Here is an 18,507-nt window from a genome sequence, read left to right on the forward strand (position 1 = left end):
GAACCTATTTGTATACACTTATTCTATAATTTGTTCCATACCAATTATCTCTACATATCCACTCCATAAAGCCCAGGTGTTTTAAGGTGTATCTCAAGAAACATTTTCTGAACCCCTCTCCAAATTACATTGTATTTAATTGTTTTCTACTAACATTTGTTGTACCTACTATTTATAAAGTGTCTTAAGATTTACAAAGTGCTTTGTATATATTATCTCATATATTTGCTCACGATAGCATAGAACCCCAAATTATGTTCTCAATGAATGGGACTTCAAGCATTATAAATTAGGGCTGCTTAAACTTTTCCCACTTGTGATCCTTTTTCACCTGAGAAATTTTCAATGCATTTCTGATTATATAGGTATATAAAATTGGCATGCAAATAAAAAATTTACTGTTAATAAATCATAATTTTGGGACCACCCATTCAGTTACATGACCCATATTGGGTCATGATTCAAAGTTTTGGAAGCTTTGATATAAATGCTAGCTATTATTGCTACCTGTAGGAGTAAAGAAACTATATAGGATTGAACAGATAAATATACTGAATTTTATGACTTAATAGTTGACATGTTCTTAGAAGATCATTTTTATCTTTTTAAGCAATGGAGATCTGAAGTTGATGAAAAACGGGAAGTATTTCATGCTTTAGAGGATGAATTGCAGAAAGCCAAAGCCATCAGTGATCAGATGTTTATAACCTATAAAGAACGTGATCTTGACTTTGACTGGCACAAAGAGAAAGCAGATCAGTTAGCTGAAAGATGGCAAAATGTTCACACTCAGATTGAAAACAGGTTGGTATGATTTTGTTTTGTGATGTCTTTCAATCATGTTAAAATATGATTTAATTTAAAAAATTATTTTAAAAAACTTTTCATAATTTTTGAGAGATTTCTGCATGAACACACACAGAATATACTCTATAATCAACATACTAGAATTAGTATATTAGAGGATATATTTGTGTATATATATACATACATTCACACATATTACAACTATACCTGTACATATATAAATACACATACATAAACCTATTTCATGTACACATGTGTGAAGGAGATATTGATATGAATCTCTATAGAGTTTTATTTGTATATGTGAGTCCTATATACATATGCAATCAGTATACACTGTAGTCAGTAGATATGTGCATGTTCAAAAACATGTATCTTTACACACATATACATATATGTTTGTGCATGCATGTATGTGCAGGTGTTTATGTATGTATACCCAAAATAAGACAAGTTATTCTATATACTAGTTTGGTAAAAATGTGCAAAATCCTCAGGGAAGTGGCTTTGTTATCATGGTGGATATTTCTGAAAGGATTTTATATGTTTCAGAGAGTTTTCTGTATAACTTTTAGACATTTTCTTCTTAATATGTTTGCATTTTGTGTTAAGGGTGATTTGTCCACCATACTATAATGCCTCTTAGAATATAATGTTCTATTTAACCATTAAAAATATACAATGTCTCATGAAGAAAACATTGTTCTGGCACTATTATTTGTCCTTCATTTTTGAAGAGGACCGTGGCATCAAGAAGAGGTCATGACTTGTAAATAAATTAGATTTAAGTGAGAGAGGACTGTGCAAACTCACCAGCCTCTCTTGCTCTCTTGGAGTCATCTAGGTCTAATGGCAAGATATAGAGCAGGAAGACATGAAATATCCTTGGAAGCAGTGTGAGTCTCTGGCCTTTTTAAGTGACAATGTCCATTAAGTCATTAAGACTAAGATAAAAATGAGGCAAAAATGGCCTCCTTTAGCTATCAAAAATTAATCTGTGAGGGGAAGACTTTTAAGGTTTCTGGCCAAAGCAGAAACAATTGCTCTTTACACTCACTCTGAGTTATCAGAATTAAAACAGTAACCACGTAAGGCTTGGATTGTGACCTATTGTTGACCAATCAGTGACAGGTTGGGTGATCTGGGTTTAAGGCATGAAATATCAAAAATAAATCTAGCCTATAAATCCTAAGATATCCTGCCAGGCTTCAGTGATCAAAATGTATATTCCTTTGGGCAGAATACCTACAAGGTGTAAGGTTATAATTCCCTATTTGTTCAGAGGGAGAAGAGGAAGAGAAGGAAGGAAGTAGGGAAAGAAAGTGGGAAAGAAAAAAGAAAAGAAGGAAAAGAGCTGCTGTATCCAACTAGAACTGGCCAGTTGGGTCCCTAATGGGACAGCTACTATTGTTCACAGGTTTTGTTTGTCCTTCATTTTTGAACAGGGCCATGACATCAGGAAGGAGATGTCATGACTTGCAAATGAATTAAATTTAAGTGAGGGAGGGTTGTGCAAAGTCACCAGCTTCTCTCTCTTCTCCTGAGCCATCTGAGCTCATTGGCAAATCAAGACTACTGAGTTGGCAATGGGAAACTTTGGCCATTAAATATTTGGTATATGACTAAGAAACAGTATAGACCTTTTCCTTATATAGGTGATGAATTTATGGTTTAAAATAATTGAGTTAACAAAAGGGGAAAAAATCATATGGGTTGTGTTTCATTTCAGTTAAAGAAAAAGAAATGAGAGGCATAGTTAGTTTTTGAGTAATTTAAATAAGCAGAATAGCATCTTCTCTCATCCTCTAAACCCTTGATCCATCAATAAGCATTTATTAAGTATATATACTATCATTACTAATAGCTAACATTTATAGTACTTTAAGGTTTGCAAAGGGATTTGCATATATTAGCTCATTTTTGAAAATAGGTAATATGCAAAGTCTTGGGTTAAAAAGACAATAATGATAAATTTCTTATGAGGGGAAAGAAACTGTACAAGCATATATACAACATTTACAAAGTAATTTTAGTAGGGGCAGAGTTTGAGTGGCAGCTAAGTGAGAGAATCAGGAAAACCTTTAAATACTGATAATATGAATTAAATTTCTTGGAAGAATACTAGCACAAAAATGAAAATGGTTGTTATTCACAAGGCACATAAACATGGGGATTACCTTTTTTAAAGCTATGAAAATTGAAGTGTAAATATGATTTGCTTAAAGTAACTAAGATCTTGTCCTGGAACCAAATATTATTTTTCCTCACTTTAGTGAATTACGTTTTTTACTACGTGGTCAGTTTTAACACAGTTAGTTGATTAAATCATGCTTGTAGTGAGTATTCAGTAAATACTAATTAATAACAATAGGCCAAAACTACATAGTTTTGACTTTTTTCTATCGAGAAGCTTTAAATGTTATTATTCATGGATATCTTTGGAAGTTTCAAACTAATTTTTTATTGATAATTCTTTTTTCTTAAATGAAACTAAGATTACGTGACTTGGAAGCTATTGGCAAATCTCTGAAGTACTATAGGGATACATATCATCCTCTGGATGATTGGATTCAGCATGTTGAAGATACTCAGAGAAAGATTCAGGAAAACCAACCTGAGAATAGTAAAACATTGGCAACACAACTGAATCAACAGAAGGTATGAAAAAATTAGTCTCATATAACAAATCTGTGACTATTTTAATAGTTTAATAAAACTTCTCATTTTTTCCTCCCAATATCCGCCTCCAGTTTCCTAAAGAAACACAATTTTCTATACCTTTAAGTAATGGATTGGTCAGTAAATCGAAATGGACTCTATTCAAACATGACATTTTACAAAAAAATTAATTTTCAAATCTGTTGCTAGATTTAAATACAGAGAACCAGGAAGCACATCTAAATGGCTTTTAAATAGAAACAGCCAAGTAAGACACAAGTGTTGAAATCCTTTGCTTTTGTGCTCTACCTATGTTACAAACAGGGACCCTGCATATGAGAAACAGCTTTTGATAAATAAACTTGTGAAAGGCAAGAAACTAAACGGTATAGTTGGAGAGATCAATGTCTTTGTCTCATCCTTGAAGACTGATTAGTTCTACTTAGTCCTGGATAGGAGGAGGAGGAGGGAAATTCAGATTGGAATTATTCAAAGAAGATGAAAAATATGTAGTCTTGAAAACCCTTGAGGCTGTATTAGTACCAAGGTTAATTTTGCACTTTGGATCTCCAGTGTTTTGGAACTGTTGATCCCGGACTAAGATAGATCTCTCATCTTTCCTCAGCTTGGTACAATTTCATTTTTTTTTTTTACACAAAACTTGGCTTATTGATATCAATAGAATATTTTCTTTTTGGTGAAATGCTTTGACCAAAGGACATCTATTTGGGTTATGGGTAGATGGATTCTTGGGTTAGAGAAAAGTATTAGAATTACCAGTGCTATGGCTTCATAAATGCAGATTGTAATGGACCATGTACCAATAATTTTCAACCTTTTATTCCTTTGTGTCCATATTTGACATGATGAGATTGAATGAGGAGTTTACTAAAGGAAGAATGTTTTTTGTTTTTGTTTTTGTTTTTGTTTTTTTTGCCACTGCATATATTGTCTTCTCAAGTTCCATTCCTTTAGTTCCAGGGAAAATTAAAATTGTTTTTAAGTTCTTTAAGAGATTGTCTACTCTACCCACATATAAATTACAATGGGAGTAAAGGAGCTAAAGTGTTAAATTAAGAGGTTATAGCAGTAATTGATTTGATACTATTCCAGCAAATTGAAAAGAAGTTTTAATGCTAATTTTTTCTTGTTTAAATTGTTTCTGTTAAATTATTATTTTCTCCTAAATAATTTCTCTGCTTATAGATGCTAGTATCTGAAATAGAAATGAAACAGAACAAGATGGATGAGTGCCAAAAATATTCAGAACAGTATGCAACTGCTGTGAAGGTAAGAGATATTGTAGCATTTTTGAGTCAGATTTGGTATCAATTATGTGATTCATTACAATACTCTGAATGGTGATGTTTAAATCTTTTCTTCTTTACACAACAAAGCAATGCCCATTTTTAGGCAATGCTCCTTTATTCAGTACCATTGTTTATATTTAATTCAGAAGATAAATTTTTCCAATGGGTTGGTTCTTTCCACCAAAGCTGACTTAAAGTTCATGATGATAAATCTTTTTGTCATGTTATCTTTGCTGTTCTGTCTCAGCATAGTTGGAGCATTCCAGGATATGGTACTGACATAAAATAATTCTGATGCTTCTCCTTCCCTAATGGTATAACACTCCACCGGAGTAAAAAAATTGGTTATCTCTAGTTCTATTAGTCAGAGAAAAGGAGATACTGTGGCTAAATATAGGCGGTCCAAAGTTTTAGTGAAGATTTAAATTATAAATAGTGGTTATTAAAGCTAAAAACTGCATTAAATTTTTTGTGACTTTTATAGTTTAAGAAACTGGGAAGAAATGGACTTATTTCCCAGTGACTTGAAGACTTCACTGACTATATGTCCAGGACTGTGATGCCATAGAAGGAATAATTCTCAGACTAGAACTCTTAAAAAAGTATATTTTTGTACTATGCTCTTAACTTAAAATTTAGCAGCTGCACTACATTTTATTTCTGGTGTTCTTTTTGTATTTTAATATTTTTATTTTCCATAATTACATGTAAAGCAAATTTTTACATTTGTTTTTAAAATTTTGAGTTCTAGATTTTCTCTCTTCCTCCCCACCCTCATCGCCTTTTAAGAAGACACTTGTAGGTTATGCAAAACATTTCCATAAAACTCATGTTGTAAAAGAAGACATAGATTCCCACCCTCCCTTAAAGAAAAAAACCCTCAAGAAAAATAAAGTTAAAAAAAATAGTGTATGCTTCAATCTGTATTCAGAAATAATCAATTCTTTCTCAGGATAGTATTTTTCATCATAAGTCCTTAGAGTAGTCATGAATCATTGTACTGATAGGAATAGCAAAACCATTCACAGCTGATCATCTCACAACATTGCTATTACTTTATACAAAGTACATTTCACTTTGTGTGAGTTTGTGGAGCACTTTTCAGGTTTTTGTGGGCATATCCTGCTCATCATTTCCCTTAGAATAATAATATACAATCATAATCATATACTACAACTTATTCAGCTATATCTTAATTCTTTCCCCTGAGAAGAGAGCTGCTATAAATATTTTTGTATATACAAGTCCTTTTCTTTTTATAAATCTCTTTTGGGACTCATACCCAGTAGTGGTATTATTTAAGCAAATGATATGCATGATTTTATAGCCCTTTGGGCATAGTTCATATCTTTTGATCATTCATCAATGAGACCTTCATCAGAGAAACTTGCTTCAAAATTCTTTTCCCAGTTTCTGTGGATAACTATATTTCCCATCTATTTATTCTCTTTCCTTTCACCCTGATCCCCCTCAAAAAGTGTTTTGCTTCTAATCAGCCCCTCTTCCAATATGTCCTTCCTTTTATCATCTACCCCCTTTTACTGAGTCTCTTTCCTCTCCTACTTGCTTGCAGGCTAAGATAAATTTCTTCCTCCCTCCCTCTCTCCCTCCCTCCCTTTCCTCCCTTCCTTCTCTCCTTCCCTCCCTCCCTCCCTTCCTTCCTTCCTTCCTTCCTCCTTCCTTTTTCAAATACCTTTTGAACTCTGGTCACACATAGTAACTTTCCATGGTCAGAATCTTTTTCTGTTGTCTGCTCATTTCCCAGTATATTCCTTGGCTTTCAGATCTTTGTTAAAGTAGGGCTAAGTTTCCAAGCTGGAGGGTGTACTGTCTAAAGCTATTTTTCAGAGAGCCTTTTAGGGATTTGACCACAAGCATTCTTTTCTGCTCTGGAACTGTGAGGAGTATTCCTGCTCCATTATGGCTATAAGTTCTATAGTGTGTTAAAACAATAGAGTCCTCCTTCAGTGCTAGTAAGGAGATGTCCTATAATCCGAGGCATCTGGAAACTGCCATTACCACCCAAACCCATTCCTTATTGCTGGTTAGGAAACCAGCCCTAGGACCTAGCCTAGGAAACTAGGTCCTTTCACCCTACTGACTAACCTTTCCTTCTACATCATTTTTGGTATCTCTGAGTTGAGAGGTTTATAAATCTCCAGTACTTACTGTAGCTGATTAAGATGCCTGAAGCCCATTCTTGCTTTGCTAGTGCTGGGAACTGGGCTGCAGCTGGTACTGAGGGCTGGATTCCCATCCTGGTACCACAGATGTTTCCTGCTGATCTTCTAAGCTGTCTTTGGCTAGAAAATGTTCCACTAGTTGTATGTTCTGAGGCTGTAAAATTTGCTGAGAGTTCTTATTTCTTATTATGTGTAATATATTTTTATTATTAATTACATATTATATAATATAATTTTTAAAATTGATTATTATTATTTAAGTAAATTTGTAGCAGTTGGGGGAGAGCTCAGTGACTCCCTGACTTTACTCCACTATCCTAACTCTGCCTCCTCTATTTTTGGTATTCTTGATAAAGTATAGAATCATGTTTTTGAGAATTGCTTTAGTTAATTCAAAGTCCTACCAAGTTGGTTTGTTTTTTATAAACTTAATTGTTTGACTTCATTACATAGGACTATGAATTGCAGACAATGACCTATCGGGCCATGGTTGACTCACAGCAGAAATCCCCAGTGAAACGTAGAAGGATGCAGAGCTCAGCTGACCTCATCATCCAGGAGGTAATGGAGATGTTTTAAACAGACTGATTCGTGCTAATAGATGATAAATCTAAATATTTTATTGAAGATTTCTTAACAGTTACAGATTTGAAAAAGAATCCTTAGGAAAATGCACAATTGAATTTGAAAAATATCAAATATCAGTACTGAATAAATTCTTGTGAGTTATTGCAGGGGAATTTATCTGAAAGTTGGGCTAATATTTTATAGCATTATTTGAATGCTATTAAAGTTAATAAGAATAATTGTAATTTTACATTTTTGTGTATGTGTTATTTTTGACAGTTCATGGACTTAAGAACCCGCTACACAGCTTTGGTTACTCTAATGACTCAATATATTAAATTTGCTGGGGATTCTTTGAAAAGACTGGAAGAGGAAGAGGTAACTTTTTAATTTAATAGGAAATTTTTTTCAAAAGAAATAAATACGGTTGTGAGTCTTAATGTGAGTTTAATAAAAACTAGAATATTAATTTTTTTTCATTAAAGACTTTAGTGTTAACAGATGATTGCAAATAGTAGAGTCTTTAAAGTTCCAGAAATTAATTATGGTGAAAGCTAAGGATATGTGTCAGAAAATCATGATTAGAGTAATTTTTTAACTGGATGTGATTTTCTACTACAGCATGGCTTTATATTAGCAGCAACATTCCCCTACAATGGTTCATTTTTTTTTAGCTCATTTTCTTAGAAGCCAGTATTGAATATAATAAATACTTTTTCCAGATGTTTTTCATGAATATAATTCTTATTTATCAGAATTTATTTGAGGTTCAGCTTTAGGACATTCTTATAAGGTATAATTTTCTATTTATTACACTTATAATCATTTTAATCTGATAATAAGAGATTAATTGGATCTAAATATGACAGATATAATAAAATGCATTAAGAAAATATATAGATATTAAGATAAATAAACATAAATAAACAATAAAACTACTGAGACTACAGATATTCACTATTTATTCCTCACCTTAATATTATGAAGAAGACAAAAATAAATTAATAGCCCAGTCATATTTTTCAAGGCAAAAAGAGTAATTTATCCTTAGGAATGGTGGGCATGAAATGAGTAATCATTTAACAATAGTAGAAATAAAAGGAGGTTTAACTGTTTCTAGACTGTTTCTAACTTTATCAGATAGAAAGTAGTCATCTGTAATTTAGGATTAGGGATTATTAGAATTAATTTATGTGTGTAACTGTGGTTATAGTTTAAATCTGTTTGCTGATGTTTTCCTCCTATACTTTCTCATGGCAAAATTTCTTTGAAGTTCAAAATACATTTACTGTCATTATAGTGTCTCAGTAAAATAACACAGAGACATTTGTGTGTATGTGGTTTTGAGTCATTTTTTTTTAATGCAGTCAGACCTTCAAAGAAAAAAAAGCATAAAAACATAAGCTATTAATTTTGGAAAAAAAACAGATGGTGTTATAAAGCAATTCTGTGATACTTTTTAAGAACTATTAGATCAATTTTTTTAATAGGGCATATGATACAGTATAGAATAAATAGACTTTTAGATAACTTTACCGAAGTGAATTACTTCAACTAAACCATTATATTTTTAAAATCTATGCATATGAAAGAATTGTCTACTTTTGAAAGTCTATTGTGCTTTATTTCTTTCTTTCTTTCTGGGGATTCTGTTTGAAATTTATCTCAGAACAGACAAAGATAGTATGATGAGTAGCTATATTTAAAAGATGAATGTGTGTAGTATTGATTTTCTCAGTAAGTTCTCTCAAGTTGGCTTATTCGTTCAAATTCTAAGGATGATTTTATGCTGGAAAATTCTTTCCCCCCATTTCTATCCCCTAAGAGAACAAAAAGGTATTTTTAATAGTTAATGAATTTCTGGTAGAAGTGAGTTTCTTTCTGAGAGTACGACAATCTTCATAACTATTTTGGTCTGTTCTGAGTTGACACACCTTTCTTTTGCAACAAAATTATTAACAAGTTTAACTACAAAATAGTGTAATTAGCTTTGCTTTGTAGTCAAATTAACAAGGTGACATTTAAAATCTTTGTAATGGAATATTAATAATTTTCTCTCAATTTTTACATTTTAAGATGCTACTTTTTCAAATATTGCCCACACACCTTGATTATGTGAATAGTTTCTCACACACTATGAAAAATAATTTAATTTTCCTTTCCCCATTTATGAACTATATCTGTTTTCAAATATATGCAATTATCCTATTCTCCTCAGAACTTATATGGTAGTCTTTAATATTCCTAAAATTTTATTAACTTGTGCATTGTATCTATAAATATGGTCATTTTAAACTCAGAAAACATATTTAAAAGATAAAGTGTTATAGATTAGTGGAAGGAACATGTACAATATTTAAATATTTAGAGATAGGTTCATATTTCATCTCTTTTCTCACTGTATAATTTTGGACAATTTTTGCCATTTCACAGTCTCAGTTTTCTTATTTACAAAATCAGAGAGTTGAACCTCATGGTTTCAGAGGTCCCTTCCATAGAATAATCTATTACTCTTTTTGAACTTGCTGCAAATAATTAGGCCAAAATAAAGCAAGTTTGTTTCTACTTCCTCTTCTATTTTCCCACCCCAAACTGAGATTTTTTTTTTACTTTAAAATATGAACTGTTGAAAAAGTAACTCAAAAGATGAGAGGCAAGACACTAAAGTCTTTTTTTTTTAATAGAACCATGAAAAATTGCATTTATGATAGGTCTTCTTTGCTGGAATGTGGGAGTTTTAGACAATGTAATATTTGTTTTACTCAAATGAAGGCCTTCATTGCTACCACCATAAAAAACATTACTAGACTACTTTAGGGCTTTGTTTCATATGAATACTACTTAAAATAATTCAACATTTAGGAAAAAAGATCTCGTGCTTGCAAATTTCCCAAGGTATGGGTTTACATAGATTGGCTGTCTTTATGTGTTGCTGGGAATGAAAAAAGTCATTAACTGGAGACTAGTCTGATGATTAGCCTCCCTGCATTTAACTGATTTCACAATAGTAGCCCTAGAGTTTCACCAGATTTGTCCTCCAAGTTTTTAATCTGGAATGGTCTCCCAGTACTTTGGCTTAATTGATGCAGCTTTTGAGAAGTTATGGTCATTTCCATGTTGTAATGAGCCTTCTAGATCTCCTAGAAAATTATTTAATGGGGGGTTGTTAAGATGCCCTTGGAAAATTTGGAAATATTATACTTAAGTTGGCAAAAAACCTCTATAATTACATTGTTATAAGATATACAGGCTCCTAGGCAAAAAAAAATGACCAAAAGTTCTAGTTTAGATGAATTTTTGAATCTGTAATCAAGTTTGATATACATAGTAATGATTTTATGTTAATTGCATAAAATTAACAAATCTAAATCACTTCACTTTGTGTTTCACATATTATGTAAATATCAGATCACTCCAACATTATTTTAAATAGTATTATGAAATAGAACTTAATATTCTTATCTCTTGTCGCACTTTGGAGCTGAAACCATAAGTAAAAAAAAAAAAATCTGTTTAGCAAATCTTATTGTATAAGAAAAAAATGGCAAAAGTACCTGGATTCAGAATAGATTAGAATTCATATCCATCACAAAAAAAAGAATCTCTAATAATATAAAAGACAAACATGATTATTAAAAAAAGCAGATATCAGGGATTATGACTGCCTTTGCATTAGCAAATTTATTGATATAAGGAGCACATCTGGTAAAGGATTTAGACTTTAGAAATTGCATAGTTGGTTTTTTTTTTTTTATTATTCTTTTCCTTCTCTCCTACCAGGTTTAGTTGGATCCAGATTAGTGTGAATAATGAATCTCCAGAAATATTCTCAGGTATTTAGATTCTCACCATTCAATGTTATAGTTATATACATGGTCATTGCTTAATTCAATGGAAATATTCTATGCAAATTCAAATAGTGTTAACTACTCCTACGGATTCATTATTCACAACAATTTGGACCTAGCTATATGTCATGAGTATTTCCTAATCTCTAGATTATTTTTAAGCTTTTGTATTTTATTTAATTTAAAGAAATCAAAAATAAGATATATGTTTTGCTTTTCACAGAACTGGCTAATAAATGCTGAATTCTTTATATTTATTTTCTTTCTGCAAGCTATGTTGTTCTTTATATTTAGCATAACCTGTTTTGTTAACGGAAGATTACTGTGGTTTATAACTGCAACATTGGACTGTGGATTAAGAGGCTAACTCTGAACCTTGGACACATTACTTCTTAAACTCTTTGGAGCTCACTTATGGTTGTTATTTGCAAAATGAGTTTAGGCTAAATATTCACTAAGGTCCCTCCCAATTTTAAGAGTCTATTTATTACCAATGTTTTAAGAAAATAATTTCTTAGAGAAAAACATTCACAGTTTTTTCATGTATTATGAATTCCTCTCATGAAGGGTGTTTCTTCTTGCAACTAATGGTTATTTTATGAAGCTTCCTATCTGGATGTGGTGTTGGTGTTGGTACTGGTGGTGGTGGTATTGGCTTATTCTACACTTTGGCATCCTTGGCTTGTAAGTACTTTGATGAGCTTTGCTTCTGATATTCTGGGCTATAATTGTAGCAGAACAGACTTGATATTTTTAATAAATTTCTTATAGATTAAAAGATGTAAGGAGACATCTGAACATGGAGCCTATTCAGAGCTTCTTCAGCAACAGAAAGCAACAATGGTGGAGAACAACAAACTCACAGGAAAGATTAGTGAGTTAGAGAAAATGTTAGATGAGCTAAGAAAGCAGAAATTCCAGGTAGAACAAGAACTCCCCAGGGTAAAGGCAGCTGCAGAAAATGAGCTGAGAAAGCAGCAGAGAAATGTGGAAGATATTGCTTTAAAGAAAATAAAGGCTGAGAGCGAAGCAAAACAATATCGCTATGAACTTGAGAACATTGTGAAGGAGAAGATAGCAGCAGAACAAGAGTTAGAGCGTGTGAAGAAGCTGACATCAGAGGCAGAAGCAAAGAGAGCTGTGGTGGAGGAAAACCTCAGGAATTTCCGGCAGCAGTTAGAGGAGCATACAATTACTAGAAGGACCTTGGAAGACCGTCTTAAAAGGAAAGACACAAGTCTCAGTGATTTGGAGCATCAGAAAAGCATATTGATGGCAGAACTAAGAAGAAAAAAGGAGAGTGAGGAAGAACTCTTGAAACTGATAAAGCAAATGGAAGGAGACCTTGCGTTTCAAAAGAAAGTTGCAGAAAAGCAGTTGCAAGAAAAGCAGAAAATCGAATCTGAAGCCAGGAGAAAAATAACAGAAATCCAGCTTTCTTGTGGAGAAAGTATATTGCCAACTTGTGCAATAATACAGGATAAACAAGGAAAACAGAAAGCTGATGAACTGAAGCATCAAGTCCATGAACTTACTGTTGCCAACAAAAAGGCTGAAAAGGAGGTAGGAGAACTAAAATATGAGCTGAATGCCCTTCAACTTCAAAAGTTATCATCTGAGGAAAAGGCTCGTTTGCTCAAAGAAAAGTTAGATGAAACAAATAACACATTAAGGTGCCTTAAATTGGAATTGGAGAAGAAAAACCAAGTAGAACAGAGCTACTCTAGACAGTTAAAAGACCTTAGTAGGCAATTGAACCAAACTACGGATAAAGCTCAAGAAGTAATGCAAGAAGCTAATGACTTAAAGAAAATAAAACATCATTATCAAGTGGAATTGGAAAATCTCCACCAAGAAAAGGGGAAGCTGAAAAGAGAAGTGGACCACATCACTCAAGCTCAGGCACTAGCTGAAATGAACATTCAACATTTGAATTCCAAGGTCTCCACTCTCCAGCACGAGAAGGCATTAGCTGAAGAAAGAGCAAGAACCTGTCTAGGGAAATCAGAACATATCCGGACAGAAATATTTGACAAAAGTCATGAACAATTACTTCAAAATATGAAAGCAGAAAAAGAAAATAATGAAAAAATCCAGAAACTTAATGAAGACTTGGAAAAAAGTAACGAGTCAGCGGAGATGTTAAAACAGAAAGTGGATGAGCTCACTAGACAGAATAATGAAACAAAATTGATGATGCAGAGAATTCAATCAGACTCAGAGAAAATTGTGCTGGAGAAGCAAACTATTCAGCAAAAATGTGAGATCCTAAAAAATCAGGCAAACAGTTTTAAAGAACAGCTCCGTAACACAAATGAACACTTGCACAAGCAGACAAAAACAGAACAAGACTTCATTAGGAAAATCAAATGTCTGGAAGAAGACTTGGCAAAAACGCAAAGTCTGGTTAATGAATTTAAGCAGAAGTGTGACCAGCAGGACATTATTATCCAGAATACTGAGAAGGAGGTTAGAAATCTGAGTGCTGAACTGAGTGCATCTAAAGAGGAAAAAAGACTTGGTGAGAAGAAGGTCCAGTTCCAGGAAGCCCAAGTGCAGGAGTTAAATAATAGGTTGAAGAAAGTCCAAAATGAATTACACCTAAAGACTATAGAGGAGCAGATGGCACACCAAAAGATGGTTCTGTTTCAGGAAGAATCTGCTAAGTTCAAACGCTCTGCAGAGGAATTTAGGAAGAAAGTAGAAAAATTAATGGACTCGAAAGTCATTACTGAAAATGATCTTTCAGGCATAAAACTTGATTTCGTGTCTCTTCAGAGAGAAAACTGTATAGCCCAAGAGAATGCTAAGCTATATGAAACAGATATTAAAGAATTAGAAGGAAGACTTCAACAATATCGAGAGCAAATGCAGCAAGGAAAGAATATGGAAGCACATCATTATCAAAAATGTCGTAAACTCGAGGAGGAGCTGATGGCACAGAAACATGAGGTTGCAAACTTGAAGCAAAAAATGGACCAGCAGATAAAGGAACACGAGCATCAGTTAATTTTGCTTCAAAGTGAGATCCAGAAAAAAAAATTGACTAAAGATTGTAGTTTCAAACCAGACTTTGAAAGGAAAGTAAATGAATATAAATATTATGGCGACCTGTCCTCTAGGGGAATTGAACAACTTCAGCAAAAGGCACAATCTCCTTTGATGAGTTGGGAATCAAAAGGTTTTCCAAGTGAACAGCTGGATGATAAAAGGCTCCATAAAGGTGCTCAACAGATAGCTAAAGAAGTGCAGTTCCGGTTGCCAAGAGCTACACTAGAGGAAGAAAAAAGCCAACAATGCTACTCTGAGTATTTTTCTCAGACAAGTACTGAGTTACAGATAACTTTTGATGAAACAAACCCAATTACAAGATTATCGGAAAAGATAAGAGACAAAGCTCTATACAATTCGGTATCACCTGTTAAATATCAAGATGACATCTCTGAGATGGAACTGGTGAAACTCATGAAACCCTTGGAGGTATATTCTACTTTCTGTCAACTATTAAGTATTTATAAGTCACTTTCCTCTTTCTCCCCTGTTTTCTTTAGTACTCTATTGGTTTTTCAAAAATATTCATTCAGCTATCATTTAGTCATCCAGTTACTACTTTGTGGTTTTAGTTGGGAAAAAAAGGCTGCTACACTTTCCCAATATTTGGTATATTTGTTTGCATTTTAGATGTATTTTTAAAAGCATTAAGATTAAACATATGCAGATATATAATGAATTTTCCTAGGGTTTTAAGAATCCACATTTTGTAAAATGTCGAAACAAGGAAAAACTAAGAAGTAACCACCAAAGTAATTACTGATTTGAAATGTAAATAGATTTTATTTTAGTCATTTAATCTCAAAAATTGGGATGATGAGAAAATTTCAGACTTTTTATTTCTAGTAAGCCATTTCTATAAGGGAAATATGATACAGTTAAAAGATCACGGGTTCTGGAATTAAATGTTTCCTTTTATATTTACTGTGTGTGTGAGTTGAGTAAGTCACTTATTAACCCCAGTTTCCTTATCTGCATGTGTTAGAGTGTTAGATTAGATGACTTTTGAGAACTCTTCCAAATCTAGATCTATATTATTAATCATAACCTATCTTCTTTACAATTTCTACAATTTTTATTCTGCTTGCTGTTCTTTGAGGGAAGGTTTTTGGATAATGGGTGAATACAATTCTTATCAGATCAATTCCTTACTGTTTTACAAATTCCTGTTTACAGATAGCTAAGAACAAGCAGTATGATATGCATGTTGAAGTCACAACATTAAAGCAAGAAAAAGACCTAGTTCCAGATCATGAAGAGCGAATACTTGAAATATTCAGAACCTCAGATGGATTCAAGAAAGAATTACCTAAGTTGAATTCTACTAATTTAGAACAAGAGAATTTCCACAGTGTTAACAGAAATTATGAGTGTTCTGACAAAGATAATGAATTTAAGTTTCAGGGTCTCCAACACATGGTAACTGCTAGGCAGTTGGTTGAGGTGAAGCTTCTTGACATGGGCACACTTGAGCAGTTGCGCCTTGGTCTCAAGTCTGTGGAAGACATTCAGAAAAGTCTAAGCAAGTTTTTGACTAAATCCACTGCAATTGCAGGACTCTATTTGGAGTCTACCAAAGAAAGAATGACATTCACCTTAGCAGCAAAGAAAATAATCATAGATAAAGCCTTGGCTTTAGCATTTTTGGAAGCTCAAGCAGCAACAGGCTTTATTATTGATCCCATTTCAGGACAGAAATATTCTGTAGAGAATGCATTTATTAAGGGGATTGTTGATAATGAATTCAAAAACCAGCTCCTTGAAGCTGAAAAGGCAGTCTTAGGATATCTACATGGTTCAAAGAAGTTGTCAGTGTTTCAAGCTATTGAGAGCAGGCTTCTTGAAAGAAAAAAAGGAAAGCATATTCTGGAGGCCCAAGTTGCATGTGGGGGAGTCATTGATCCTGTGAGAAGTGTTCGAGTGCCTCCAGAAATAGCTGTGCAGCTGGGATTGCTGAATAATGCCATTTTACAATTTTTACATGAGCCATCAAGCAACACTAGGGCTTTCCCTAACCCTAATAATAAACAAGCTCTCTACTACTCAGAACTATTGAGAATGTGTGTCTTTGACATAGACAGTAAATGCTTCTTACTTCCATATGGAGAAAGGAAAATTTCCAATCTTTCTGTAGAAAAAGCTCAGAAAATTTCTGTAGTAGATATAAAGACAGGAGCAGAACTGACTGCATTTGAAGCTTTTCAAAGAAATCTTATTGAGAAAAACACCTACTTTGAGCTCTCAAGACAGCAGTACCAATGGAAGGAAGCCACATTCTTTGATTCCTGTGGGAAGACTTCTCATCTGCTGACTGATGTTAAAACAGGATTACAGTTTAGTATCAGTGAGGCAGTAGAACAGGGAGTGATTGACAGAGCTCTGGTCAAGAAATGTCAGGAAGGCATCATCACAACCACTGAGCTTGCTGATACTTTGCTGAGCAAATTAGTTCCAAAGAAGGATTTAAATAGCCCAGTTGCAGGGTACTGGCTATCTGATTCTGGTGAAAGGATCTCAGTTCTCAAAGCTTCACGTAGGAATTTAATTGATCGAATTACTGCCCTTAGATGTCTTGAAGCTCAAGTCAGTACAGGTGGAATCATTGACCCACTCACAGGCAAAAAGTTTAGGGTGACTGAAGCTTTACATAAAGGGTTAATCGATGAGTCATTTGCCCAGCAACTACGGCAGTGTGAGGTGGTGTTCAGAGGGATTACTCATCCAGTCACTAACCAGCCTATGTCGATGGTTGAAGCTATGAGCACAAGTATTCAGAACATAGAACTTGGGATCCGATGCTTGGAGTTCCAGTACCTGACAGGTGGTTTAATCCATCCACAGTCTCACACAAGATTGTCAATAGAAGAAGCTCTAAAGGAGGGGATCCTTGATGTCCTTACTGCATCAAAGCTTAAAGATCAGAAGCCCCATGTCAGGGATATAATATGTTCCAAAACTAAAAGAAAATTGACGTATAAAGAAGCCTTAGAGAAAGCAGATTTTGATTTTCACACAGGACTAAGACTCCTGGAAGCATCGGAGCCCCTCATGTCTGGGATTTCCAGTCTCTACTATTCTTCATAAAATTCAATGACATTACGGTAGTACTTAGGATCTTTTCTCCTTTAAATCATTCAGTTCACTACTGTTTTCTTGTCAGGTTGAAAACTGTTGTCTAAAAGAGTTTGTTACATTTAGAACACTATAACCATTACTGAAGGAGGATTGAAATGGCTTCATTTAGTTTTGAGATTAATTCTGTACACCTAACTAGGATAAATCAAGTCTACAACCAAATAAGAACAGGATGAGTTTCAACCAAGTTCATGAAAACTTCTCAGTCAGAGTTATTCTAATCTTTATCAGCCTTGACCTCAGACTAGGAGCTTCATTTCCTGAACGATACAGTATTTTCAGATCAACCATAAGAAACAGCACTAGGAACAAAATAAAGATCTTCTACTGGCCTTTTGTATACTTGTCTTTCTGAGTTTTAGACTGTATTGAAAAATAAAATCATTTTGGGTTTTCTTGTTTAACATATCACAACTTTATTACATTTTAAAATAGCTAATGAAATTGCATTTATGTTCAAGATCTTAAAAGAAATTTAAATTTATTTATTTTGATAAGGGGGAGGATAAAAGTGGTGGCTCAATATTTGATAGATATTGCTGGAAATCTTCATATTTTTCTTGTGTAAACATGCTCTGTATTCCTCTAACTTGATAATCTATTCAAGACTCTTCTATAACAATGACTTGATATGTAATGCTAATGCAAAGGCAGCAATTCAAAGATTTTAGATTTTGAATAAAATCATAATTTGTAGTTTGCATTATTGAACAATCATTAGAAAGTTAGATTGATCTTTCAGCAAGGTTTTGGTATGATTTGAAGCATTGATCTACAATCTTTGTTTCCATCAAAAACATTTGGTACCTTCTTTCCACAGAAAGCTTGAATCTTTAATACAGTGTAATAATATGTGGTATGTATGGTTATATCATTGAATAAAACATTTTACTAGCCCTGGTATCAATATTTTCACATGTTTGTTTGCTAAGCAGAAACTAATACCTC

General features: G+C 33.4%; 2 protein-coding genes across 2 annotated transcripts in view; both read left to right on the plus strand.

Annotated features, from left to right (window-relative positions):
* DST (dystonin) overlaps positions 1-18,507 on the plus strand; it is a 570,187-nt gene that overhangs the window by 377,451 nt on the left and 174,229 nt on the right. Inside the window, 5 exon segments of the mRNA XM_074310618.1 lie at positions 611-804; positions 3,303-3,465; positions 4,672-4,755; positions 7,412-7,519; positions 7,805-7,903. Of these exon segments, the coding sequence (XP_074166719.1) occupies positions 611-804; positions 3,303-3,465; positions 4,672-4,755; positions 7,412-7,519; positions 7,805-7,903 (648 nt within the window).
* Positions 11,941-18,239, plus strand: LOC141566274 (uncharacterized). The gene is made up of 3 exons (XM_074310619.1): positions 11,941-12,057; positions 12,145-14,853; positions 15,601-18,239. The coding sequence occupies exons 2-3, from the start codon at positions 12,214-12,216 to the stop codon at positions 17,506-17,508; spliced, it is 4,548 nt and encodes a 1,515-aa protein (XP_074166720.1). The 5' UTR covers positions 11,941-12,057; positions 12,145-12,213; the 3' UTR covers positions 17,509-18,239.

Source organism: Sminthopsis crassicaudata, chromosome 4 (assembly GCF_048593235.1).
Source record: "Sminthopsis crassicaudata isolate SCR6 chromosome 4, ASM4859323v1, whole genome shotgun sequence".
Taxonomy (NCBI): domain Eukaryota; kingdom Metazoa; phylum Chordata; class Mammalia; order Dasyuromorphia; family Dasyuridae; genus Sminthopsis; species Sminthopsis crassicaudata.

Bases quoted from the DNA above. Each gene is read 5' to 3' on its own strand.
- LOC141566274 (XM_074310619.1), top strand. From the start codon at position 12,214: ATGGTGGAGAACAACAAACTCACAGGAAAGATTAGTGAGTTAGAGAAA. The intron at 14,854-15,600 runs GTATATTCTACT...TCCTGTTTACAG, and splicing joins AACTCATGAAACCCTTGGAG to ATAGCTAAGAACAAGCAGTA.